The sequence below is a fragment of the Falco punctatus genome, assembly GCF_963210335.1.
Source record: "Falco punctatus genome assembly, chromosome: 9".
Classification (NCBI taxonomy): Eukaryota; Metazoa; Chordata; class Aves; order Falconiformes; family Falconidae; genus Falco; species Falco punctatus.
In genome coordinates this window covers 34,867,982-34,894,598 of record NC_137589.1, presented here as the reverse complement: position 1 = coordinate 34,894,598, position 26,617 = coordinate 34,867,982, and the positions used below count along the sequence as shown (strand labels likewise).

General features: G+C 44.7%; 1 protein-coding gene across 1 annotated transcript; it reads right to left on the bottom strand.

Moving 5' to 3' along the window:
* Positions 1-34: 34 nt before the first annotated feature.
* HABP2 (hyaluronan binding protein 2) lies at positions 35-26,617 on the bottom strand. Its single transcript, XM_080403350.1, has 13 exons — positions 23,165-26,617; positions 14,601-14,637; positions 9,405-9,533; positions 8,229-8,336; positions 7,702-7,818; positions 7,222-7,341; positions 6,353-6,524; positions 5,831-5,925; positions 5,455-5,701; positions 4,452-4,594; positions 3,968-4,102; positions 2,317-2,462; positions 35-1,416 (listed from the first exon to the last, which is right to left on the bottom strand). The coding sequence occupies exons 1-13, from the start codon at positions 23,231-23,233 to the stop codon at positions 1,240-1,242; spliced, it is 1,695 nt and encodes a 564-aa protein (XP_080259476.1). The 5' UTR covers positions 23,234-26,617; the 3' UTR covers positions 35-1,239.

The following is a 26,617-nucleotide window of genomic DNA, read 5'->3' as shown; positions in this document are numbered from 1 at the left end:
GATTTATCACTGTATGTATTACAGCATCTGATATTTATTTTTGTGCAGCTACTTGGTGATTTATCACTGTATGTATTACAGCATCTGATATTTATCTGTAGATATCTGTAGAAGCTGTAAATGAAACTAATACTAGGTGACTGGCAGGCTCAGCTTTGTACTACAGATGAATGAACCGGGTTGGTAGAATATAAAATAATTTGTAATGAATAAATTGGTTGAATTGTTGTGGTTATCGCAATAGGGGTAGCTATTGATAGATTAGGTAGCTGCTTAGAGAAGGTTGTAAACCCTGGAATTCAGATGCAAGGGACATCACTGTTTTAAGGAATTGGCTCTTCACAAACATATCTATTCTTTATACCCTGATTTAATACCAATCCCGTTTTTCAAGTTTCTGTGCAGACTAATTGAGCAAAAATTACACAATTTGACTTTTATGAAACACCAAGAACTATCCAATAGCTTCAGAGCCATACTTTTTTAATGGGATATAATGCCCCCTAGGTCTCACCGGTATTGAAGTTAGGCACATATATAACTTTGTAGATCTGGAGCATAAGGAGCTACCCTCTAATCAGGAATAAAGTAGATCATTCCAATATTATTTTGTTTCTTTTTCAATCTGGAATGCATCACTGATGGAATTTGTGGTTATTTACCCTACAGATGTGCTTTTAAAAATAATTCTCCTGCCTGATCCTCTCTCCTCAGATAATTGCAATGGCACAGTCTTGCAAACTTAGGCACATGATTTTTATGTATGTGAAAAATGGTACTGGCTTTAAGAGCACACACCAATAGTTTTAAGGTGTCAGGGTCCAATGACTACAGAAAAAACACACCTTAGACAGGTCATGTCTTCTTAGAGGGGAAGAGTAAATGGCTGGCAGCAGCTGAGCCTGCAGAATTTTCAGGGCTTGAAAAACAGAACTGGAAACATTGGCAACTGTGGTTCTGTTTGGTTTGGGGAAGAACTGGAGTTGGTTTACTTTCTGATCTGTTTTGCTGCAAAATGTGGGCTTATTTCAACCCCCCCCCCCCCCCCCAAAAAGAAAAACAGTCACTGACACACTAGCTAATGCTCTAAGGCTATTTTCAAGGTGGTGATGAAAGATGCCGCATGTAGGCCATCAGAAAATATTGGCAACATTATTGGTTGAAGAGGAGGTATTTGAGGAAATAATAAAAAACAAGCAAATTTCTCAAACTTACCATTTGTTATTCCAAAGCTGTCTGCTAATGAGGTGACCTTGACTCAGACCGAATTTTGGATTTAATCCAACTGAGAAATGTTGTCACCTGGGTATAAACTCCTGGCTTGTTTTTTAACCCACATCCATCACCCCAGCTGACAAGGCCATATACATAGTAGGAGCCATTTTCTACGCAAGTTAGTGGGCCTCCGGAGTCTCCCTGATGAGAAAAAGCACACAAGTATAAAAAACGTGAAGCAAAATGTTAACAAAAACAATAATGTTCCCCTCTCATCATATGGCTTTGAAGCTGTAATCATGTTTTTTTTTTCTTAGCGGATGTACCAACAGATGCTGCTCAATCCCTGAGTAGGCTTGCAGTTCTGGAGACAGGTCAAATGATACCAGGGTTTTGGGATGTAGGTTTTTGTTTGTTCAAGTCTGTGATGTATATCTGACAAGGTCATGTGAAATTTCCCAGGCATGAAAGTACCAGGCATTCAGAGACTGAGTTAGAAAGGTAGAGATGTGATCCTTGGTGTAAATGAAAACACTTGCCTCCCACACCCCTCAAAATTACTTTATTTTGAGCTGGTTGGTCTCAGGTTTTTGTTTTATTGCTGTTTTCTATTGAAAAATGTGCTCACAGTGGTAGTTTGCACCTTAGGAATTGTTGTTCAAACACTTCCCCATCTTAAACAGTACAAATATGAGCTTGCTTCACATTTGCGCTAGCTGTAATGAAAAGAATTAACAACCCTGACTTTCCCTGCGAGTCGTAGCTCTGATAGTGAAAATCAGGTTAGAATTGGTGCTCGTGGCACAGGCCATAATAAAAAGAGAAAAGACAGGCAAGTTTTCAGGTTATTACAACAAACTGCCTCAGAAGCCAAACTTCCCAGGTGAGTCTCTAGCTTCCATCGATCTGCCTGTGGCTGACGGTGACAATATCAGCTCTAGGGGTATACACCTCAAACTGTGCTGAAGAAAGACGACGGGTGTTGAAATACACCGATGGGAGAAACAGACACATATGCAGCACTCTGCCAAAAGTATTACTCTGCACAGCCTGGTTATTTACGCAAAAAATTAGTGTTCAGATACAGAAAAAGCAACAGACCTGACAAGAATCAGCTCTGGGTCTCTGAAGATTTCCTGCACAAAACATGCTTTCATCCAGCACGTGATCATATGCTCTGGGTGAATTGCATTTCCTCTGTGAAATCAGCTTGACATTGGCATCTAACAGCTGATGGGATACTTCATCTATGGGATGTGCACCAAAAAAATGGAGTCAGCTTCCTCCCAATCCTGTTACATGTTGTCTTTGTTCAAAATATAAGCTTGCTTGCCATTTGGAGGGGAAGGGGGAAGGGCAGGGGGGATGCCTGTGCTAGCCTGGGAAGAAAAGAATTATCTGTCTGAAATGGTAAGGGTTAGAGTTGGAGCCTGGAAGCTTCACTCAGGACACCAAGTTGTTGCCTGAATAAAAGCAAAGTCAGGTATTCAGAACATGGCTCCGATCAGCTCTGTCTGTGTAATCCTGCTTTCCAAAGGTGCTGGTTGTCTGCAGCTCCCATGGGTCCCAATGGGACTTTGAGTTGCTCAGCACTTCTCAGACTGGTGCCATTAGATGTTTTAGTACGCAAGCTAACGAAATAGATGAAACCTGAAAATCATACAATATTTAAGGGCAATGATTAATTACAGTGAATCTAAAGACATAACTTGACATCTAAAGGCAATAGCCAGACCTTCAAAGCACTACATCTGTAGATAATTAAAGGTGGTTTATAAGTTTGGTTCTGCATGAGTTTCAGGAAATATTGCATTTCTGCAGCGATTTCCTGAAATGCTAATAGCTCTGCTCAAAGAAGGAGCCATCTAGTTTGAACACATACAGGGTACTTGATATTCTTTGTTGGGGAAAAAAATAAAATCTCCCATACCCTTTTTAAGGGAGACTTTTTATTTGGAACTTTTAAAAAATGTCCATTAAATTCTGTTGGTGCATTCTGATCAAATGAACACACTTGTCTCTTGTGGACTTCAATGAGAGTTACATCAGAAGGGAGAATTTGGTCCTATGTATCACATGAGGCTGTATCAGTCACAAAGCACTAGGACACCTACTGCAGCCTCAGTGACACATTTTCCTTCTGCTGCTTTACAGCAACACATCAATCAGAACATGAGAAAATGCATTTTTCAGAAAATTGCCATTATCTTTTTTTAAGAATAGTAATTTCTCCCCTTAGGATTTACTGCGGGCAAGAAAGGTTTTGGACAGAGCTGGTTGAATTTGAAAAGCTTTGCATTATTTTTTTTTATTTTTCAGCGCATCTGAAGATCCAGATGCTGCTTCTGAAAAGCTTTATCTGACCCAATGGGCTGGAAATCCATGTGAAAATTCCTGTCTTTCTTGGTCCTGTCTTGAAACACACAAACTATACAAAAGCCTCTCTCTTGATACCTTCTTGCTTCTATTGCTGGCTGCAGCTGAAACCATGACACGGTGTGTCAGATGGCAGGCAAAAACAGATGCGTCAGGGATTTTTTCAGAATGCTGAAAGGTTTGGTTGCTCTAGCAGTTGGAAATTTCTGCTAATGAGTAATTTCCATGGCAGGGCTTTAGCCTTCCTTAGTTTTGAACTTCATGTATTGGTCTCACTAAGTGCCTAGGTCCACGCTTGGGTCTGGCAATTGCTACTGAAAGCACCAGCCCACCTTGCCATGAAGTACCCACCAAAATCCAGCTAGCCCACAAATACCTGTCTCGGTTGCACCCCATCCAGAAATGAAGCAGTCAGTCCCAGCAGGAAAGAAGAAGTCAGGCAGGCACACTGTTTTCACATACTTTGTTTCCACTGCACAGTGACCATCAACTGGCTTCAATTTAAGTAGTGCTGGAAAGAAGATAAACAACACAAAGTGTCTGTAGCTAATTTTAATGCCTAACCATCGTTACCAGTCTGTGGCACAACTATGGCAAAGCTGCACATACTTGATGTTCTGTTTGCACTACATGCCAGACCTATCCCTGTTGTTTGCTCCTCCCACACAGTGACCTCTGCCTGCCCATCACGATCCACATCCCAAAGCTCCAAACGGGTTTAACCCACAATTTGGCCTCATTATTTCCAGAAGATAGTCTCGATGGGAATTTTACATTGACTTTAGCTGGAGAGAGGAGCGTCAAGCAACTGGCTTGAGGCTGGAGGTGAACCACAGGAATATTCAACAGAAGCGATTTACCGATATCATTGTGTGGGATACCATCCTTCTCTTTGTATTTGGAATGTACAATGATCTTCTCCACATCAAATATTTGCTCTTGATGCTCTCTCTTCTTGAGGTTTTGCTTTCCAAGGACTACTTGGAGATTTTCTGCTGGTTGTCTGGGGAAAAAAAAAAAGAAAATTACATACAGACATTGTCTATCAGTGGTGGTGAAAACCTGCACCTTTAGTATCAGGAGGTCAAGATATTGCCCTCTGTCACAGAGCATGGCCACAAGATTTCCTGAGGTCATTACAGGAGGGCTTAGACAGGGAAGCAGTGGCATCAGACGATACATGTGCTCTTAACTTGTTGCAATCATGAAATAAAATGTTTTAAAGCCACATAAATATGGTTTCCTTTGCATTTCAGGGCAAAGTGGTAGTGTGCACACAGTCTATTGCTGTGACCGTGATGATGAGCAGCAACACAGGGAGCCATGAGAGCACAAGTCCTTGCCACTGTCTGGGCATACTTAAAATCATGTGTTCTGGAATGATCTCCAGAGTGTAATTTACCAGTTTGAAAGGATGGTGGTTTCTAACCTATTCAACAAAAATGTTGAAGGAAAAGTCATATTCTAAGCTCACTGGCACATGAACATAAATTTTTGGCTGTTCTGGGCATCTCAATTATAATGCAAATATATGATGTTGCTTATGGTAGGTATCCCAATATCCCCTGAAGTTTTCATAGAGTCCTTCTTTCATACATTACAAAACCTTGTTACTTTCCTCCTTTTTTCCTCTTGCACAACTATTTTAGCTCATTTTAGAGTGTGTGTGTGTGTAAGTTTCATTTACTATTCCAGCAAGCACCATTTTCAAGTCTATATATATTTTCATGTATGCGTTCGTTTTTTCGCATACATATTTTTCTTTAATTTGATTCCCAACGATCATTTGGATTCCAAACCGTCTGTAATAACCATCCTGATTTTCATATGTTTATCCACACTAGGCACAGGACATGGACCTACTCAATGCAGTGCCCAGCAGTCAGGACCCAGCACGGTTTAATCAGCACTCCACCACAGAAATGTCTGTTCCTTTTTGAAGTCTTCATCTGCAGAGATGCCATCCAGGGATGTTTGCCAGCTGTAGTCTTAGCTCCACCATAAATTCTCTTGACAGTTCTTTGCATTTCTGGTTGTCCGCATATTTTGAACATTTCATTTGATCCAGGTGGGTCTGTTGGGCTGTCTGTTGGCCATGGGCTCTCTTCAGCTGCATTGGAAGAGACAGCAGATGTACAATGCAGACATAATATCAGACTGGAGGAGTTAAGTAATAGGGGGTCACCTGCTGCTCTGGACCAGCTACACGCTGCCAAGCAGCTCACTTCTAATTCTTTACCTGTTCCTGAGCAGGGTGAAATGTCACAGAAGTCCCATTCTACTTTGTGGTTTTTTCTGATGTAGCACCAGGGTTTTTCATCCTCATCGGGACTCCTGAAGGGAACGGTTAAGAGTGTCAGCCAGCAGGGATGGATAAATCTCCACAAAACCCGTGAAAGAGCTGAGATGCTTAGGGGAGCAGCCTCATGCTCCCATATGACAGCCAAACTTCCAAAGATATTCTTTCATAAGATTTGACAAAGAAGGTGCCTGAGATAAGAGAGTGGAGCTTCTGCCATTTTACTCTCCCCATACCTATTTTAGCCTTAAGAAAAATGAAGAAGAGATTCAGGGAAATGAGGGCTGCTTCTGGAAGCCCCACATCAGTAGGGAATGTCCCTTTAACATCCTGGTTTTTCATGAACAAGCAGTGTCTAGAAAGATGTGAGGTCTTAACACCACCAGTTTGCCAAACTCATGAGCAGTTTGCTCTCAGTGCTCTCTGATACAGACCTTTATAGTTGCTTCACCAAAATGTTACCTGCAGAAGTTATGTTCACCGATGCCATAAGCGTCGGCATCCTCCATAAAGGCATTAATAGTGTAGTCCAAGAGAAGATGGGAATTCCAGTGCAGGCAGGTCTTGCCATTCGCTGCTTGGTTCACTTTTCCTCTGTACTCAGAGGAGGCCTCTCCATAACAGTCATCCGGTCCTGCAGGAAGACAATGCCAATATGAAAATAACTGTTATGTTGTTCCTTGCCCAAAGTGTTTCCCCTTCCTTCCCTTCCTTGCCCTATGTTCACTTTACAGAGGATCATACTGGGTCATGTAATGATATCCCTTATCCTACACAGGCCAGAAACAAGGGTATTTGTATATGTATAAACAGCATCTGTCCGGCTTGAAGAGTGATTGACTTCAAATGCCTGAAACCTCTTTGCATGGTAGAGCCCCAGCGGCAAAGGGGTGTCTTAATGCCAAAGAAGAATCTCTCTGCCGGTGGCACAGCCAAGAAATGGTATCAGCAAGATCAGAGGGAGGTGGGCACAGAGCTGCTGTCATGCTAGGGCAGTGTATGTGCCAAAAGGAAGGCTGTGGGGTTGTGAACCTAACCTGTAGAGGTGGTGGAGGAAAAGTCACCTGCAATGTAGCAGTACATGGAGTCTGAAGTGCAATCAACTTTTAAAAGAGAAAGAAACAAATCCTTCTCATTGGAAACGTGTGGGATGTGTGCCCATGGTGGCTGCAGGAGTCAGCTTCTTCCTCCGACACTCTCCCCAAGGAGGCCGGTGCCCTGGGCGCAGTCAGGTGCCGGGACGGTATCAGCCAGCCTGGCTGCAGGGGGAAGCCAGACCCTGGCTGCCTGGAGGCTTCGCCCCCACCCTTCCCCCCAGCGCTGTGACATACCGATCTCACAGAATCTCCCTCGGAAAGGTTCAGGGCACTCGCAGGTGAATTTTGATCTGATTCTGTGCCGAATGCAGGTGCCTCCGTTTTTGCAAGGATTTGGCCTGCACGGTGAAGATGCTGTCCACGTGGAAAACACAGAAGAGCCTTGTCACTCTGCTAAATGCTGTACAGCCACTCACACACCCGATGGAAGCCGGGCAGAGCTCCCACATAGCCTGTTGGCTTTGAGTTCTTATGAACTCGAAAAACGTTTAGCACTGGGGGGTTTACCGGTGACTGAACCACCACCCTGTAAGTCAAACGTGACTCCTCACTGACCAGCCCCACGGACGGGAGCTGGAGCAGACTCAGGCTGGATGACCAGGGTGGAGGTTTCCCACCACTGACTGGCCATGGTGAGGACACATTCACCGTGCTGTGTGTGTGTCTGTGTCCCCCCCCCCTCCCAGGTCACTCGGTGTCCTGCCGAGTGCTCACCTTGTCGGCAGTCCGGTGAGTTGTAGGGGTGGTTGCAGCTGCACTGAAAATAAGGTGGGGTTAATGTAATCAGGCAGTCTCCCCTGTGGCACCTCTTCTCCAAACACATGTTCTTCACTGTGGAAAACAGGGACATGAGGATCATGGGAAGACACGCTTTCTCCTGATGCTCCAAGGAGGCTTTAATTTAGCAAGCGTGGACTTGGGATTTCCCTTATTGTTCACAGTATCTACGGCAAAAAATCTACAGGATCGATGAGCAGCTCCCTGCTGCTCACCTGGCAGGGGATAGAGGAAGGCTTTCTGCTCACCTGAAGCTCATTTTACTATATACTGCTTTAGACAGACCTTGGTCTGGACGCAGAGCTAAGTGTGAGACCTATGGACGTGACTGTGGTGGGCTGTCAGAACCTGCAGCCCAACCAGCAGTGGGTTTATAAAGCCCAGTGTTTGCTTCCATTGACAGAGCTGTAACAGCAATATTAGGGGCCAAAATAAGGAGTGTAAGTTAGCAAAAGAGTGTTCACCTTTCTCACATGTAGTCCCAGCATATGGCTCGGGGCAGAGGCAGCTGAAGCGGCTTCCTCTGTTCTCACACTCACCGTTGTTCTTGCAGGGGTTGGAGGAGCACGGGTCTGCCAGGGCAAGGATGGAAATTGTTTAGTTTGACTCAGCTTCTCCACCTCCATCACCTGCTTTTTCTTTTATTTTCTGACTGCAGAAGGCTGCCTTCCCATGTATCATGTGCCATGCTTCTGCATCAGCTCATCAGCCACAGGAGCAGCTACGAGTTGCTGCAGAGTGTATTGCAAGCCGTAACAGTTCATGGCTTCAGGTCTGCAGCTCCTCAGCTTCCTTTGCCACGTCTATGATGGAGTGGTAACGGGGCTAGTCCCTTCCTTTGCTCAGGGACAGATTTGCCTCTATGGCAAAATCTGAGGGCCAGAGCTGGCCCTGGGCATCTGCCTTCATGCACTTGGTGTGGAGGTGTCTGGATTTGGCATTGCCAATGGTTGCAATGCGGCACTAGAAGTCCTCTGGGTGGCTACTGCTCCAAGGGAGCAGGCACCTACTGAGAGCCACTTGAGCGCTGCTCCTTACACCATGCTCAACTTCTCCACTCCAGGCTGCCAGGAGCAATTGGTATTGGGGACAGCCATATACCATCTCTTTCTTTGCACCAGGGAATAACCTAGGGGATGTTACAGGCAACTTCCCTGTCTCTCCTTTCATGTTCCCTGAGCAATCTCAAGGAGCCTTTCCTATTCTCCTGAAGTTTGGAAAAACAGAAAAAGAAAAGAAAAAACCCTGCAACTGAGAAAAGGAGGAAGAAAAAAAAACCAGACACCAAACCTGCTCTACATTTCGTTCCCAGCATAAATACAGAACATATATCCCATGAAAACAGCAATTACATCTTACAGTGTCTATAGACAAATAAGCCTGTGCTTTTTTTTTTTTTGTAGTAGCAATCAGAAATGTTCTGCATGATCAGAATCCATCCTGTGAAACCCGGAGATAAAACACAGGCTCCTTACAAGAGAAATACAAAGGAGAACACTGCAAACGATCCTCCTAACTCATCCCTTTGATGCAGGCATTTTGAGAGCAGGCTGGCAGCCGAGGCCTGCCATGCTCATGCTGCAAGCACAGGATTGGGATTTTACCCCTTCCTCTCCTCCCTGCCCACCCCTCAGAGGTACCTTTTTTAGTATCACTGTAGCCAAAAAATGACTCAAACCAGTCAGGGTCTTCTGAGAACTGCTGCTGAAGGAAGGGCTCCTGCTCTGGCTGCGTGTACTCATCGTAGTACTCGTACTCATCAGCCTCATCTGCGGTGAGGGGTGAGAAGAGGGTGGAAAAACAGAGGGATTACAACTGCTAGAAGGAGAGAAGGTGTGAAAGAAGTTATCCTCCAGGATGGACAGTCTTTTCCTCCTTCAGGTTGTTTAGGATGCCACTGGGTCTAAAGCTCATATCACCTTGAGGACCAAAGGTGCTGTCCAGCTCTTGCCTGCCGTGGGCAGAGCTCACCCAGCGCGGCCACCCCTGAGCTCCGCCAGCCCCAGCTCTGCCCTCGCCGCAGCTCCCATGGGGTGCTGGGGCCCTGGCTGCCCGGTCGATGGCAGCCGGGACCCCCAGAGGGGACACAGGCAGAGCCTCTGCAGGCAGGGGCATGTGCCCCCCACGTGGCACCATGGCCAAGGAAGATGCTGATGGCTGTTACCTGCACAATGGAAAAGGAGATTTAGACTCCTACAAGAAGCAGGGATTTTCTTTGTCCAGCTGTTTCGATCACCAGCATCGCCGCTACTGCAGGGCAAGGCAAGACCCTCACCGGCACGCAGGTGCCTGCTCCATGTCGGGACATGGAAACCCATTTTGAGGGAAATTGGAGGGGAGTGAGGGCCCAAGGCACCTGTCCCCCTACGTGACCCCCTGCCCACAAAACCCCTTTTGCGGAGCGAGGGCTCAGCGCATCAGACCTGTGCTGGAAGCCCGTCCCCCAGAGCCTGCAGCCCCCCAGCAGTCAGCGTCCTGCCCGGGAGCCCGGCGCCGGCGGCACCCGCAGCTGTGCCAGCCCGCGGTTCTGGGGGTCGGCTGATTAAAGTGGGCTGGCAGCTCCTTGCGTGGGTACGGCGGCTGACAGTGGAAGCCACTCCGCTGTTTCAAAGACAAACTATGGTAATGAGCAAAGCTATGCTACGTACAGAGACATTTTAAAAAGCTCTCCCCTAGGGCCGGACCGATGGCCCCATGGATAATGCTCTGCCTTGAACTGATTATCGACTGCATTATCTTAGTTTTCTCTCCTCATTCATTCGCTTGCAGCCTTTATCTTTATTCTTTCTTTGCTTCTGAAAAAAAAAAAAAAAAAAAAGAATTTCCACTTTTGTACAATGGGTGTTTTATATTTCATATTAAAATAGAACCGTCTCTTTTTCTTCTTTTTTTTCCTACATGCCAACTCTCATTTCTCACCAAAAAAAAAAAAAAAAAAAAAAAAAAAAGAGGAAAGTTTCACCTCATTTATTGCTATGTCAAGTCAAGACTCCTTTTCCTCAGCTCATTATTTCCACAGGAGCTGAGTCTCGACAATGTGCAAGTGTTGCAGAAGTGTGTGCCTTGCTGAGGAACAGAAGGATCTCGCTGGAAGATAAGGACATTGTCTACAGTGAACAAAATTAAATTTAATGTGATGTAGTTAAGAAAGGAAAACAAAAAGAGGCTTTTGCCTGAAATGCAGCCTGCAAGCTCACTTTGTCAGAGGGGAGAATTTGCAAGCAGACTTGAGTTTGAGGGGATCATTTCAAGGAGTCTAGGTTTGTTTCCCCTGTTTATCTTCAAAATCTTAGTGGGGAATATTGGCTTTTATTCCACAGACGCTTTCAAGAAGTATTCTGAGGGATGGGGTAGCCTTTCTAACAGAAAAATATACTATATGCTAAAAGTTATGAAAGATGAACAGGGGAGTTATGGCTGCCAAAGGCAGACTGCAAACATGCCCAGCATGCTTTACAGGCTGGTGAGAACTGCCTTGAGTCAACAGAGGAAAAACAAGTGCTCTGAATGATCACAAAAAGCTGAGCCACTGTAGAAGCACCTACCATGGTTTTTAAGCCAACTGCTCAGTGTAACTATGGTGTTAAGAAATGAATATACTGTCACTTCATTTTGTAACATTGGCATAATTTCTTAGCAATGAATTGTTTATTAGCAACACTTAGGAAATTACTTGTTGACCCACCATTGACTATTTTAAGTGCATCTCTGCGGTAAAACCCAAGCTGGCCAAGATGCAATTCCTGTTTTGCAGGATATCTGCTTCTGGCAACTCTGCAAAGTAGAGGAGCACAAATCTCCGTTTGCACTGACAGGGCAGATGACCCTTGGGAAGTTTTGGGACAAGCTAATGTGTACCTCAGGCCAATTTGGCACCCAGCAGCCCTCAGGGAAGGCACTTGTGGGTGGCCAGGGCTGAGGCCATGCAGGTGACATTGAGCAACCCCCTCGTGGGCTGGCAATTACCATTAGAAGAAATTTTATGACCAAACCATGGAGTTAAGGGTGCATGTGGAATGGGCTGGGAAGACAACAGCAAACGCTTTTGGGTACCCTGTCTCACTGTGAGAGCAGTGGGAGTCAGGAAGCTGAGCTGCCTGGCCAGGAGTCCAGCCAAGGTGACGTGAACATGCAGCCGACGTGAGAAACCACCAGCGTCCCTGCCTTCTCCATCGCCATCCCTCTTTATGAAACTGTGAAACAGGAATAGCTTCTATGGGTCACGTGAATGATGCTTCTATCTCCCAGCTACTCCATGTCCTCCCAAACTGCATGAAGCAGTGAGCAACAAAGAACAGAAAACCCCGACTTGGGTACATGACATCAAACTAAAAAATGTCTTCTTATTTATCATAGCTTTGACACTAAATAACTATTTGGCTTCCACATCTCTTACTTAAGAACTGCTCCCATTCCATTTTTTTAATTATTCATAACAAGCCATAGGTTTAGTAAAGCAAAAACAACACTATTTTTTATCTGAGCACATAATTAATGCACAAAGTCTGATATACTGCTTGATTTAAACATATTACTAAATCAGAGTGTTCGTTCTTTGTAAGTGCTGGAAAACCTTAACATGCTTAAAAAAGCAGTGATCTGACATTTGTCACTGAAAAGTGACTATTACATGAAATTAAATTAGACATCCTGCATGCAAATTTTCAAAGAATAACTTTCCTCTGTGTAGTACAAAAAAATCCCCCCATAATTGATAGGCAGAGATTGACTTTTAAAGCTTCAAATCAGCTTTGAGGTCTGGGTGATCTTTTAAACTACTCAAGCTTTCATCTGCAGTTTTTCACATTGCCAAGAGCTGTCAATCAAGCAATGGATTTCTGATCAATATCCCCTTGTTCATTAGCTTACACAGGCTCTCTGTTACGGAGAGAACAGATATCCCAACACCGGTAGTCACACTGTTTTCAAAACCTTCACTGGATCAAGTCATGACTAATGTTCCGAGTGAGAAAGTGATGCATTAGGATGCCATTGAGTGACCTGAATGGCCAGGTAACTTTGTTGGACTGCAGTTGTCAAGATGAGTGATGTGCAAAGTTAAAGCCTATTGCCAACACACATCAAGAGCACCAGAAAGGACCCAGCGTTTATTCAAGCTCTCTGAACCTCTGGGGATTGACTGAAATCTGGCCTCATTTAAGCAGGATGAGTTTTTCCACCACCTTTCTAAATACGTTTTGTCTCCAGCTCTGAGAATAATGTCATGTTATTTTGATGAGGCTGAAATCCTGACTGTATTTTAAATAATGAGATGTCCCCCATTTAGTTCTGCAGAGACAACCTCACAGTATTTCCTCCTTTCCACGCGGGCTGTGGCTGGGAGTATCTGTGGCTTCAGATAGAAATTGCAAAAGAAGTGAGACCAGCTAACCACAAAGCCAGCGAGCCTTTCACAAAGTTTGGTGGCTGCTGCTTAAAAGCAGATTTACGGCACCTTTTCCTTGGAGGGGGGGGTGCTGGGTGAAAGCGGGCGATGACAGCTGAAGGAGTGGGGACAGCTGGAGGGTGGGGAGTGGGAGAGTGCTGGGGCAGTGGATGCACAGAAGTAAGTACCAGAAAGCACAAAGGAGGAAATGAATTAAGAAATGGTGAAAGTGATACTCTACTATCAAAAGGCAAATCAACCGGTTTGCACAAGGCTTGTGCATAAAGCACGAAGCCGCACACTCAGCTCTGTGGCCAGATACTTGCAGAAGCCAAATACTGAGTTCAGATACACAAATAATTTGGAAATTTGTTTTCTGCACACATCTTGTTAGAAGAGCAGCATTGATTTGGGGAAAGAAGCAGTGCTTTATGAGCTACAAGTCTGCTGGGCTTGCAGGTTTGACCTGGAAGCCAAAATGCCACTGGAATGAACAGGAATGCAGATGAATAATGAGTGCATAGTAAAAGCCACACTTTTTTTCAGGAAAATGAGCAAAATTAATGCAATACTTTGTTAGTTATAAATTACAAACTCATGTCTAAGAGTCACTGAAAACACTAAAAGGAGGAGCAGGGCATAAATATTAAACATCAATAAACCCATAATCTTCTATGTGAACCAAGCAGGCTGCGAAAAGATGTACAAATCCTCACACAATCTACACATCCTCACACAACATTCATCACAGCTTTTCCCTTATCAACATCTTAATGCTACATAGTCTTTAACAATTTTTTACTTGCATGAGCTTGTAAACACTTTTTGAACGTTCTTTCACTTTGGACAAATCCTTGCAGAAATAAGTTCCACAGTCAGTTGTAAGCTGCAAGGGAAAGTTACCCTTCGTTCATTCGACCTTCAATTTTCATGCACAACTGGACTCTTTATTTATCCTTCTGTGAGGTTTGCAGCCCAGCACCATGACCTCTCCTCCAGCCTGTGACTCACTGTGTCACCCATGGGTCCCCAAAGCTGGGTTGAGCACATGAAGCCACAGAGTGGCAGAAAAGTCTTGGCTTGGAAGAGAGCTGTGAGTTACAGGTGTGGTCTCGGAGTACCCCATGATCAGCTGCAAACTGGTGCTGCTGCTGCACCTCTGTTTTGGGGTTCAGTGCGCCAGACATGCTCCTTGCTGGGACCCAATTCAGCGCTGCCTCCTGCACTGACATAGAGCACATGTGGGGGTCTGCAAGTGCTCACCGTATTACTTGTCCAAAGTCAAACCGACTTTCTACTTGATCACAAGCCTTATTACGAGCTCAGTAAACCTGTACATGAAGTTAATAAAATTCAGTACAGGGCACTAGCAAAGGCTTTTGATGGGCCAGGTTGCCAGCCTCTCAGTTTTGTATGCAGAAGTTAAAAAGAAGAAATTGAAACCACTTACCACGCAGCAGGTCAGCCAGGAAAGAGAAATGGGAAGCCTGCATGAGATAAAAAAGGGCAGAGAGTCAGTTTCTGGAAAAACAAAAGGCATCACGGAGCTCAGTGTGTGGCACAAAGTTTCTGTTTGCTGAACATCCAGATAAGCCTGTTACCCAGTTTGGAGCTAACTGGGTTGGATTTTAAGAGCTCTTTCAAAAGATTAACAGGATGTCTTAAAACACCCATCGCTCCCGACAACCTGCTTGGGAGCTCTGGCTTTTCTGAGCATCCAGCCTAAGCAGCTGGGCTGGTGTGCTTTGGGAGAAATCTGTCCTGAATGAGTTAAATCACCTGTTTGCTTATTAAGTGACCAAGCACTGACTGTTTGTCCAACTTCTCCGAGATACCGACAGAGGCCACGCTCCAGCCGGCTGCCAAAGCCGGAGGCTGGGACATGCTCGGGCAGGGCAGAGCGGAGGTCAGGCAGCGCAGCGCAGCCCGGGACCCTACGCCTGGTGCGGCTGGTGGGATCTGGACCTCCAAGCTGGAAGGCTGTCAACAACCCTTGGATGGAGGAGAACATTTCTGGCACTTCCTGTGAGGAAATGCCATGTGTCTGACCTCTGACGTGGGGCTCCAGCCTTTCCTGTTTGGCTCATATCAAGGGCAAGCAACAAAAAGGAACAGAAGAATGAAAACAGCTCTCAGCCTTTAAAGAGTGTGAGTGAGGTTCGTCTGAAAGGAGACACACTGACTCCATGCTGGGACGCATCCCCTGCGTGACGATTTCAGCTTGCTTTCCCTCTCGCTTTAAATCCCAGCTGCGGACAGGATTACCTGCCTGTGACAAGAATACATGTGCTAACAGTTGGTGGAAAGAAGGAAATTTGGAACTGCTATTCCTCATCCTTCACATGATTTGTCAGAGGAAAATGTGTTTCAAAATGACTTAACACACATAATAGACAGCATACATGCACACACACTCACACAGGATTATTATGTGCACCTACACATTGCTACAGATACAACCAACTGTAAACACTCACCCTGTTTAGTTGTGCATTATATATAGAAATGATATATAAAAGAGTAGCATGCTCAGCTAACACTGGTTGTGGCTAGGAACAAAAGCAATGAATAAGAAACAACCCTCAAAAAAACCTCAGAACTCACACTTGTGAATATTAGCTGGAATACATAAATGAGTTCTTGCTTCAGGCACGTTTGCATCCCTCTTGTGTTTGAGCCAGGGAGAACAGACACACTCCAGCTCTCCCCTTCCCACTGACTCAATCTGAGCAAGAGCCCCTTTCCAGGTGCTCTTAAGTGAGCCACACACACACGCGCACACACACACACACACACACACACACATACCCACCCCCACCCCTAAATCCTTTGCAGCTGGAAGGACACACACGCTCACACAATTGCCCCTCCTGACTGAGTGCAGGGATGATGGTAAATGAGCAGGCTGTAAAAGCTCTGCCCTTGGTGTGTGTGTTTCTTGAGTGCAGGTACAGGCTTTGTCAGATCCTTTGCCAGACCACAATGGAGACTGTATAAAGAAAAGGACTAATTGCTCCATTTACAATTACTGGTCATGTTCATCCATAAACACAGACCAAAACAAACCCTGCAAGTGTACTCCTTTCTTTTGGAGGAAAAGATGAAACAAAGAACATGGAAGCAGCAATGGGAGCAGCGTGAAGCAAGAAACATTTTGTCTCCCTCCCCAGCCCTGTGGTGCTGTCTGCCTGATGAGGTTGGAAAGAGTTTGGAGGCAGAAGGGTCTGACTTCAGCCAGGTTGCTCCTGCGCTGGGGGCAGCCCTTGGCACCGCATGGGAATGCTGGAGGGCTTCAGCCCAGGCTGAGCGAGGTGCAGGATGTGACTACATCATGCTCTTTTGTGCCTCAGTTTCCCCCAGCTGTAGAGCAGAGGTGATAGTCTCACAGTGCCCAAGAGGATAGCTCATACACCAAGAGAAGAAGAAAGATGAGAGACCTAGCACTTTGCTATGCTACTTTCTTTTCCAGGTTATGCACCTGGCCCTCCCATCCAAGCACTCCGGGGGCAGAGCTGACTACAAAAGTGCAGATACCCTAAAATCCCTCTTGCAATATACTGGTGCCCTAGAAACTGTGCAGCTTTCCAGTAGCATCCTTCAGAGCTGGCAGTGGCTTGTACTCTAGCATGGCTGAGTCCCACGTTTTAATTCCTGCTTTTGGATGAAAGCCTCTATCTGCTGCCACAGTACAAACGTCACTGGAAACAAAGCTCCTGGAGCACCTGGCGCAGGGAGATCCAAGAGTCAAACCCAATCTTTACCATAAGGCTCCAGTGTCCCATTTTGTCCTGGAGCTTTTCCCCTCATCATGTACCTGTCACAAGCTGCAGCAGCAGAGCCACAGGGGACAAACTTCCCGTCAGAGCTGACCTCTCAGTGTGGAGGCTTTCATCCTCCCTTCTGGGGTCCACTGGACCACTCATCAGACCACACTGGTTGTGATGCATTTTCACCCCTGCTAACCAGCGCAGGGCCAAATTTTAGCCCTTTGGCTCCCTGCATTGAAGCCTTCCATGGTGGCATGCAGCAAAGGAGGGAGAAGCACTTGCCTCCTTCCCTCCAGCCTGCTTGAGCTTGCCCTTTCCTCCATGCCAGGAGGGGATGCAGGATGCAGGACGTGGGGTGCAAGGTGTGGGATGCAGGGTGCAGGACGTAGGGTGCAAGGTGTGGGATGCAGGATGCAGGACGTGGGGTGCAAGGTGTGGGATGCAGGGTGCAGGACGTGGGGTGCAAGGTGTGGGATGCGGGATGCAGGACGTAGGGTGCAAGGTGTGGGATGCGGGATGCAGGACGTAGGGTGCAAGGTGTGGGATGCAGGATGCAGGACGTAGGGTGCAAGGTGTGGGATGCAGGATGCAGGACGTAGGGTGCAAGGTGTGGGATGCGGGATGCAGGACGTAGGGTGCAAGGTGTGTCATGCGGGATGCAGGAGGCTGTTAGGAGGGGCCACAGGCTGGGGGAGGCGGGGGTGTGTGGTGTGTCCAGGAGGGGTCTGCGGGGGGTCTGCAGGAGGAGGGGCTGCAGGGAGGGTGCCTGCAGGGGCAGTGAAGGCAGGGCCTCCTGCCTGCCGTGCCGTATTTGCTGATGGCCAGCAGAGGAGGATCTTGTCCTTCCGACGAGGTGCAATGCTGAACCCAGAGAGGAAGAGAGGAGCAGGATTCAAACAAAAGGAGGAGGGGGCCGGGGGTGGGTGGGGGAAGGGGGGGGGGGGCGGGGGGGAGAGAAGAAATTAGGCTGCGGGGCTGGTTTCACCAAACATTCGCCTTACTGCAGCTCGACACCGATACTTTGTGTGCTCTCTCAAGAGGGAATAAAATCGCTGGATCCTATTCATAGCAGGTCCACAGAGACGGGGGACGAAGCTGGAAGAATTTGCAGAGAGCAATTTTAAATTTTATTACTTTAGGCTCATAAAAAAGAAACTCTACACACACACACAAAAAAAAAAAAATCTGGGAGAGACATTTTATATGGGTACCGGTGCATTGCTGAATGTGAAGCCGAGTACATTTATAGGGCTCCTAGAAAAAATGGTGGAAAAATGGCTGAAATTTGAAATATCCTAATTTCACCTGACCTTTGTTGTTTGTTGTCATCATCGTAATGATTAGCACTTCACTAAAACTTTGTTTCTCCAAAGAACCATCAAAACTTTGCAAATTAGGCTTTGTACCAAGGTTATACGCTGCAGATACATGATACTCTCTGTTTTTCCATTTCAACTCCTCAAGGAAAGAGACTAATGAAATGTAATAGATTTCAAACAGTAATGCCAGGATCATGCTTTCTTGGTCTCGGAACAGAATCCTACTGCTCTCTCTCAGACAAAAATGTCCAGTTAATCTCTGGCAATTCTTTCTGAATAAAGACAGGAAGATTTGACCCCAAATTCAAGGGAAATTATTTACAGCTGCCAAGGGCATTCTGCAGTTGAACTGTTTATTGTGCCTTTGGTACATTTGCTACCTTTTATTACAATCAAAATGAATAATTAAAACACAAAAGCAGGTGAAAAAAACAGGCAGCACAAAGGTGACAACCCAGGGTTAGGCTGTGAATCTACATATGTGCAAAACAGAAGTCATTCCAGAGAAAACAGTGTAGCTACTCAAGCTGGCACGACAGACTAGCAAAAGGGATGAAAACTACCTCTGCAGATGTACACACTTTGCAACAAAGCACTACAGGAGTTCAAGCATTAAACTACGTTGGTAGGAATTGACGTGTTCCCTTAATTGCACTAAGTTGTGCAAATTCTCCTGCAACTTGTCACAAAGTGGCCTCCACAGCAGAAAAACAAATATTACCCCTTTCATTTGCTCCTCTGTATAGTCACAGCTTTGCAGCTGAGAAGGAGGTGGGATGGGGATGAACTGGAGAACAAGGATGGATATTTGATCAACTTCCATCCACAACTGACATAAGGCGTGAAGGAGCCATGAGGGCAGACACAACTACTGCCTTTTCGTAGTGAACCCCTTGATCCCGCTGACAGCTCTCAGTGGGAACCTTTGTCTGGGCTTCTAGCCAAAGGAGGAGGGAATCGACAGTTCTGATGCTCTTACAATCGGCCAGATTTTTGCCTGCAACCATCTTGGGTAGTGACAGTCTTTGAACTTCAAGGGAAAGTGGCTTTTCCAGCAATGACATTGTATTTCTCAGCCAAGGCCAGGGTTGCACTATAATGAAAGCAGGGCATATTATCATCTGGAGCACACATGCAACACGTTGTATTTTTAGCCTGGGAAACCATCCTCTGAAAGGATTCCACCAAGACCTCTGAGGTCTTCACCTCTCTACTAGCAAGACACCTCCTGCCTCCACAGTGAACTGCAACGTGTGCCTCAGAGTGAATGACATGATCCTTATCGACCGGTCCCAAGGTACCCAGATAAGTTTACATCTAAAGTCTTTATTTTGCTGACTATTTAGTCGTGAACCTTTCCCGTGGTAGCACCTGATACTAAACCCACAGGGATCCAGGAAAAAGCGAGAGCCCTCAGAGGTGCTGCTGAAACCAGCTTGGTTCTCTGCACAGGCGTTACCCGCTCCTGTTTTCCAAGAGATCAAAGTTTCCAAATTAATCTTTGCACTGTAAGAGATGGCCTGGTGGCAGCTGGCTGTTTTTAAAGTTGCTCACTGGTGGATGAGGCATGCTTGTGCTCCCAGGTGGAAAAAGGGGTCAGCCTTGCATGCCACAGCAAGGGGAAGCTACACAATCTGTTTCACGGGGGCTGCAGGAGCCGGCTCGTCACACTAACACGAGTGCGCTGCGCTATCAAACGCTTTCCCAGCCAGTGCCGGGCATGCAGGTTATCCTGCTAGACTTAAAGCTTATGCAAAGTCATTAAGTCCCTTTAGTTACACGGGATATCAACCTGCACGCTTCAGGGCATAAGCTGATTGCCTTGGGGGGTCAGCGAGGAACGCTTCCCCCTTGAGAGCACTTCGCTGGGGGGTGCTCCCAGGGCTTTGCTGCTTTCCTGCTGCGCCAGGCAAATTTAGGTGAGTGCTGCAGAAGGGCAATGCACCTGGCGGGCCACAGATCCAGAAGGACTTGACAACATTCACTTTTTTTTGCAGTGATCAGTTGGCAACGCGGTGGAGCATAAAGCCCTTGTGTCAGTGGTGCAGCACTGGACAGAGGGTGAGGGGAGCAGGAGTATTCGTTTACTACAAGAATAGATCCGTTGGTGGGTAGAAAAGGATGCCAGACAGAGCTGCCTTTGGGACACCCTAAAATATCGGTCTCCAAGCACCCGAGGTGAGGAAAGACCTGTACTACTGGTAGCAGTTTCCTACCTGCTATGGGCTGACTAGGAGACGGGCACCGATGATAAGTTTTCTTTGCAATTATTTGATCTTCATGTGATACTATAATCCTTCCCTTTCTGCTACTAAGCGCACTTGGTTATTGGACTAGTCATGGCTAGTGACTTCAAAATACTCGCCATCACAACTAAGCAAACAGCAGTACCCTGAAATTCCTAAATATTCAGTGAAGAGCCACCTCTGCTGCTCTGCCCCCAGCATGTCTTCCTCTCTGCTGCCAGGGGTGTCAAGTTTGCAGGGAACCTTGATATGACAAAAAAGCCTGATCTGAACATCTGTTCATTTAAAAATCACTTTTTTTTCCCCCTATAAGCATGTGCCCAAGCACTTTAGAGCATTGTTAAATGGGAGCCGCAGCCTGGTCTGTGAGCAGTTTCATCACCGGAGTGTTGTGGGATCCAACTCAGTCTTGTCCTGTTGCAGATTTCTCTAGCCCAACTCAGCACAACGTTTAAGCATACCATTTAAATCTATGTGTATTTCAGAAAAGTTGCTTCAATACAAGTCTGAGTAAGGAGGGATACACAGCTGAATTGCACAACGTGCTGCAGCAGAGCTCTTTGGATTTCTCTTTGGCTACGTAAGGAATACTTAACAATACAATACCTTATGGCAGGCACATTTCTACTACAGTATCTTGCTGAGCAAGTGTAATTGAAAGTCAACACCACCATCATACACCACCCCCCAACCTGAGAAGACCTGTCATGTCTGAAGACAATCTGTGGTATAGTTGCATCATGTATGCTAAAATAAAGGACCAAATTTTGTTCTCACTTGCACCCATCATGCAGCTTGATGCTGTCTATGGAAATCGTTTGGATTCATGCAGGTGAAACCAGTTTCTTTTCAGGTAATAAAAAAGAACTGAATGGAAATTTTTGCCTTAGGGTCCTGTTCCAAATCTGCCAGATCCATGAATGTCTGAGTGCTTTCCCATTCTATTTTGACCAACTCGATATGAGCTACTGCTTAAATCTGCATTTGACTTCTGCTGTGTATCTCCAATAATATTTATTAATCGGAGTGTCACTTATAAAAACTCCTAAAACCATGCTTGAATAAAAATGAGAATTATGAAGGTAGATAGTTTTGGGAAAGGATGGAAATAGGAATTTAAGGGTCTTTTCCATGGTTTCAGCAAAGTGAAAAATCTCCTAATTTTTCATTCAAACTATATTGGTGTAACTTTTTCTTTGGAACAAATCATTAAGGCAAAAATGTCCTCTCGTAACATGTTTGTCATGCAATGGTCACATCATGGCCACTCGTTCCCCTCTTTTTTTTCTGGGATCCATGCCAAGTGCTAAGCCAGAAAACCTTGTTATATTAATTATGAAGAAAAAACATGTTTTATTAAAAACTAGCCTGCTGAATATTCTGTCGTGCTGCTTTTCAGTGACAGCAGAATTGCTTTTGCATTTTAGCAGTGTTAATGAATTTTCAGGGGTGGGGAGAGTTATGCACTACATTTTCCACAGCAATATTTGAGTGAAGTCAGATTAGGATTGTCAAAGCTAATGAATCAATCTAACGCTTAGGACTAGTTAGGAAAAATCTGTGCAAGAATTCGTGTTGTCTAAGACTGCACCTATGTCTTCCTCATTGAGTATGAATTAACACAACCAATTCATTATGAGCTTATTTATATCAGATTGCGTTCCCACAATGTCTGTAAAACTGGCATTGAACAACCCCAGAGCTGATCCCCTCAGTAAGCGGCCACATGTACTGGTGGATCAAGTGTGCCATACCCACTGCTGTCAGAGGATAGATAGCTCTGATGATACACTAATTAACAAATACCTATTGTGTCGCAAAAATCACCGGTTGCAAATTCACTGAGCTCTTCAAAAAGATCTATAACCTATTAAATCTCCTCACTATATATTTTTCCCAAAGGACTCAATTTAAACGTGTCAACATCTGAAATTTTGCAACGCATGTCAGTAAATAAGAACCTGCACACACAGGAACATCATTAGGAAAGCAGGGGTTTGAAAGAACCTTGAATTCCTTCATGAGAAAATCTACTTGCTTGCAATGCTTAGAGGAACAGAAAAAATGTTTTTTAAACCAACTTTTAACTTTGCTTTGGTTACGAGTCACTCTTTCAGTCTTCTTTAAAGAGATGAATAGGTTTGGGAAAGTCTATCAAGCTCTGCCGGAGCAGGGCTCTGGCCATCTCTAGCTGCGTTGAATATTTTGCCATTAACCTTCCTTCCATGTTGGTGCTGATGACAATTCAGCCATCCAAAACACACGGCTGGGCTAAATTTTACCTTTGACAAAAGATGGTGCCAAATTGCCAAGCCAGTGCATACCCTGACCTGTTTAGTCGGGTACCTAGTCCCTTCAGCATGAAGATGAGCTGCTCATGCTGCATCCCAGTGGTGTGTGGGGTCTCCCAGTGCCCAGGGCCAGGGGAGCAACTGCCCTCCCCAGCGCACACCCTGGGAAGCAGGGTGGTCACCCAGTGCACCCAGACAGGTCGTTCCTTGTCGCTGTAGGTATCTGCTCCAAAAACCCCACAGGGCTTCCCTCTTATGCAGCATTTACTTGAGCACCTCAAGTGTCCTGAAATGTGAATACTCAGCTAAATGCTCCTCTGGCTGCCCGGGAAGGGCTCTGCAAGGAGCAGAGCTGGCAATGGCAAGAACAGCAATATAAAAACATACTCACGCACAAATGTGTGTTCCCTAGGAGAATGACCAGTGGAAGAACCTGAAGGGTAAAAGCACTGTTGACCATCCTTATGCTCGTTTTTTCTTGAAATTAGCTTTTTCTTCTTGCCTACGTTTTTTCAGATAAGCCACAATCATTCGAGGGTGAGCTAATGCAGTGCAAATAATTAACCGTGCTTCAAATATTGTTTAATGTTCAACAGATTGCCCTGATCAAGTAAATGCATCCTGTCCAGATAATCACTGCATTCACCCCTGGTAGATGTTCCAAATCAGTATCAAAGATGGGAACAGTATAAATTAACAATGAAACAAAGTATTTTTCTTATATTAGAGTTATTTTTAAACTATTATTGTCCATTGAAAAAAGTATGAATCAGACTTACTTCTTTTCCCTCCACCTGGAAAAATAGTGACATCTAGTTATAAAATATAAGATTTTTAAAAACATGAAAGTGTGCTTTCTATTATTTTCTAAATTTCAGAAATCAAGGTTCATGATCTCAAGCATTTGTCCACAAATATGAGAACCTGGCATCTTTTTTTTTAAATAAAAATTGAACTTCTTGAATAATCTGGACTCCAAAAGCTGAAGCATCTGTAACAACAGTAGCGACTGAGAAAATCACATTATTAATGCAAGTATAAACAACCCTCTATTATGGAAATGCTGACAAACTTTTATTGAACAGATTTTGTTGATGTTACATCTTATAAGAACAAATTAAAAGATGTATTTTTTCTCCCAGATAGATCAGACCCTGAGTAGGGGGAAGGAAAAGGGTTATAGAAATACAGTGTTTTCACATCACAGCCCAAATTCAGAAAGAAGTCCCTAGCAATATGTTTTCTGTATGGTTGTAGAACAGTTATAATAGGGTAGTGCTAAGCACATTACACAACACCAGGTAAAAAATGGATATGGTTGTCTGCTCAGGAGGACCTGAATAGTGTATAGTAAATAAAATGGATGGATGGGGTTTCCACATGTATAAATTTGAGGAACGGAACAGTGAAATCACAAGGGCCTCATCATTTCCCATCCTGAATGGGATTTTCAGGTGAAAAAGGTGTGAGCACTTGATTACAGACTCCGTAACAAGTGCTGAAATTGGGATTTTGGGGAACCTTATTTCTGATGATTCCTCACTTTGGAGCTTGACTATCCTGAAGAAGATTTCATAAATCAAAAAATACACAAATAATTTAGGTATGTTAATTATGCCACACGTGCATAATTTAAGCAGGTGCCTACAAGCAAAACGTGTTTGAGATTTACTATGTTGGTGGCCACACATAGAAGTTTAAGAGATTGAGATTCTTTCACTAGTTAGAAAGACAGCAAGATAAAAGGAGTTAGATAACGCATGACTTTATGTAATGTGTCCTTGAGTAAGCTGATTTGCACTGAATTTTAATAGAGCCCTGATTCATCAAATCTCAAACAGAATTAAGGTATGGACTGGATCCTAATAACATCATGCTTTATATCCATGAAAGATAAATTAAAGGATGCAAAACTGCTATTGACAAACATTGATTATATGTACTTTGATGGACTTTGAAGTTGTGCCAGATGCGTCTTGTCAGCCTCCAAAGTTTTCTTTTAAATCTCATTGCATAAGGCTTTTACTTTTTAATTATTTTTTTCCTTCAGCCTCTTTGATCAAGAAAAAATGTAGCTCATATTTGCGTGATGCTATTTCCTATGCATTTTATTTAGATAAGCCCTTGTGCACAGCTCATGATATGTAAAAAAAGTTACATGGCAAATAGTCATCTTAGCCTGTTATCCTGGGTGCTATTTAACACTTCACTGACCTTCTCAAGCTGCTGAGAGAAATCTTGCCATGTGCAGAGGGCCAGCACAACACTCATATCTTTTTGTGCCACATAAATCTGCAGAATAAGACACAAGCGACAAGGTTGCCGATCTCTTTGCTCCCAGGAGAGTTTTCACTGTTGAGAATGTTTTATGGATCCATCTCATGCTGTCCCGCTGTCTGTGCCCAGTGGTCCTCATGTCAGACCCTATGGAAAGGCAAAGCTGTTTGCAGCTTCTGCTGATTTTAGAAGATGGAATTAAGTTTAAGCATGTGAAACTCTTTCTTCCTCTTTCCTATGTGTGGAAAAGTCTTGTCAATAGGGAGCTTCAAGAAACTGAAAAGAAGCTTTGGAGCCATTTTGATTCTTAGAAGTTGTGAACCCACATACACCATCTTGCTTTCCCCGTCCATCAGGATATGGCCATCCCTTTCATGGCACAGAAGTGCATAAAGTATGTTGCCGTGTGTGGCAAAAGGCTTCAAAGGTGGTGCTGGTTTTGTTTTGGATGATCTTGTTTTGGGAATGGACCCATTCCCTACATCTCCAAGGCCATCTTAGTGATGATCAGATGCTCATCAGATATGAGGCACTTTTCTGTGACAGTCTAGGTGTCTTCAAACAATAAATATGGACAAAAAATTAGATGAGAACCATCCAATCTTTTTTAAATTAAGAATAAATAGATTAAAACAGGTGTTTTAAGTACTGGATCAGACCTGTGGTTGATGAGGGGGGTTTCTGCATAGCCATATCTACTACCTTGAAAAATGGTTTACTCTCAATATTCCTTCATTCCCACCTCAAGAGTGGGGGTAGTAACTTCACTTCTTTCACTGTGTGTTGCCTCTTTAGATAACACACTCTTCTGGTTCAGTATTTTTTCCTGTATTAACGAGCAGCTCCAGGCGCAAGAGGTGCCCTGGCTTGACTCTGACATCTACTATAAAAGAAGGAAAATGACCTAAAAGACTACAGTCTCAATGATTTATTTGGAATTACTAGTAAGTATTGTACTCTATAATACTTGAGTAGTTTTGGTTGCCAAAATAAACAGCAGAAACTTTACTTTGTCCTTTTCCTCCTCCCCCTCCTCCCCCCCCCCCCCCCCAAAAAAAAAAAAAAAAAAAAAAAAGGGAATTTCCACTGGAAAAATATTTCTCTTGGACATTTTTCTGCCACTGTACTTGTTGAATTCTGATCCTGGAAAGCATTTCAAGCCCTTCCTGGCTGATAACTCTTCTCCATCCTCCAACACAAATGAATATTCCGTGCTGGCTCAACCTACGTGTGCCTGGTGTTTGTGGATTAGTATGGTGTTAGATACACTAACGGCAGATCTAGTTATTAACACCAGAAGAAACAAATCACCACAGGTGTGAGTGAAGAGAGAGAACTCCTAAGGTAAAAGAAAAATAAAAACATCTACTATGCAAAACAGTGGTTCTAGACATACATGCCTGCACCAGCCATCCTCAGCACCATGCCCACAAAAGCATAAGCCAGCCCCTTCAACGATCAGGACATCTTTCTTCAGACTCAACAGCAATGCCATAGAATACACAAACCTTGATGATTTCACTTTGGCCTTTTCCACCGCCATCATTTTGTGGCTTTCTTTAATTAA

Coding starts and splice junctions, on each gene's coding strand:
- HABP2 (XM_080403350.1), bottom strand. CDS start 23,233: ATGGTCAACAGTGCTTTTACCCTTCAGGTTCTTCCACTGGTCATTCTC. Junction 8,337..9,404: donor CTACAGTGATACTAAAAAAG/GTACCTCTGAGG, acceptor TTGCCCTGGCAG/ACCCGTGCTCCTCCAACCCC. Junction 2,463..3,967: donor ATGGGGTGCAACCGAGACAG/GTATTTGTGGGC, acceptor CACATCCCATAG/ATGAAGTATCCCATCAGCTG.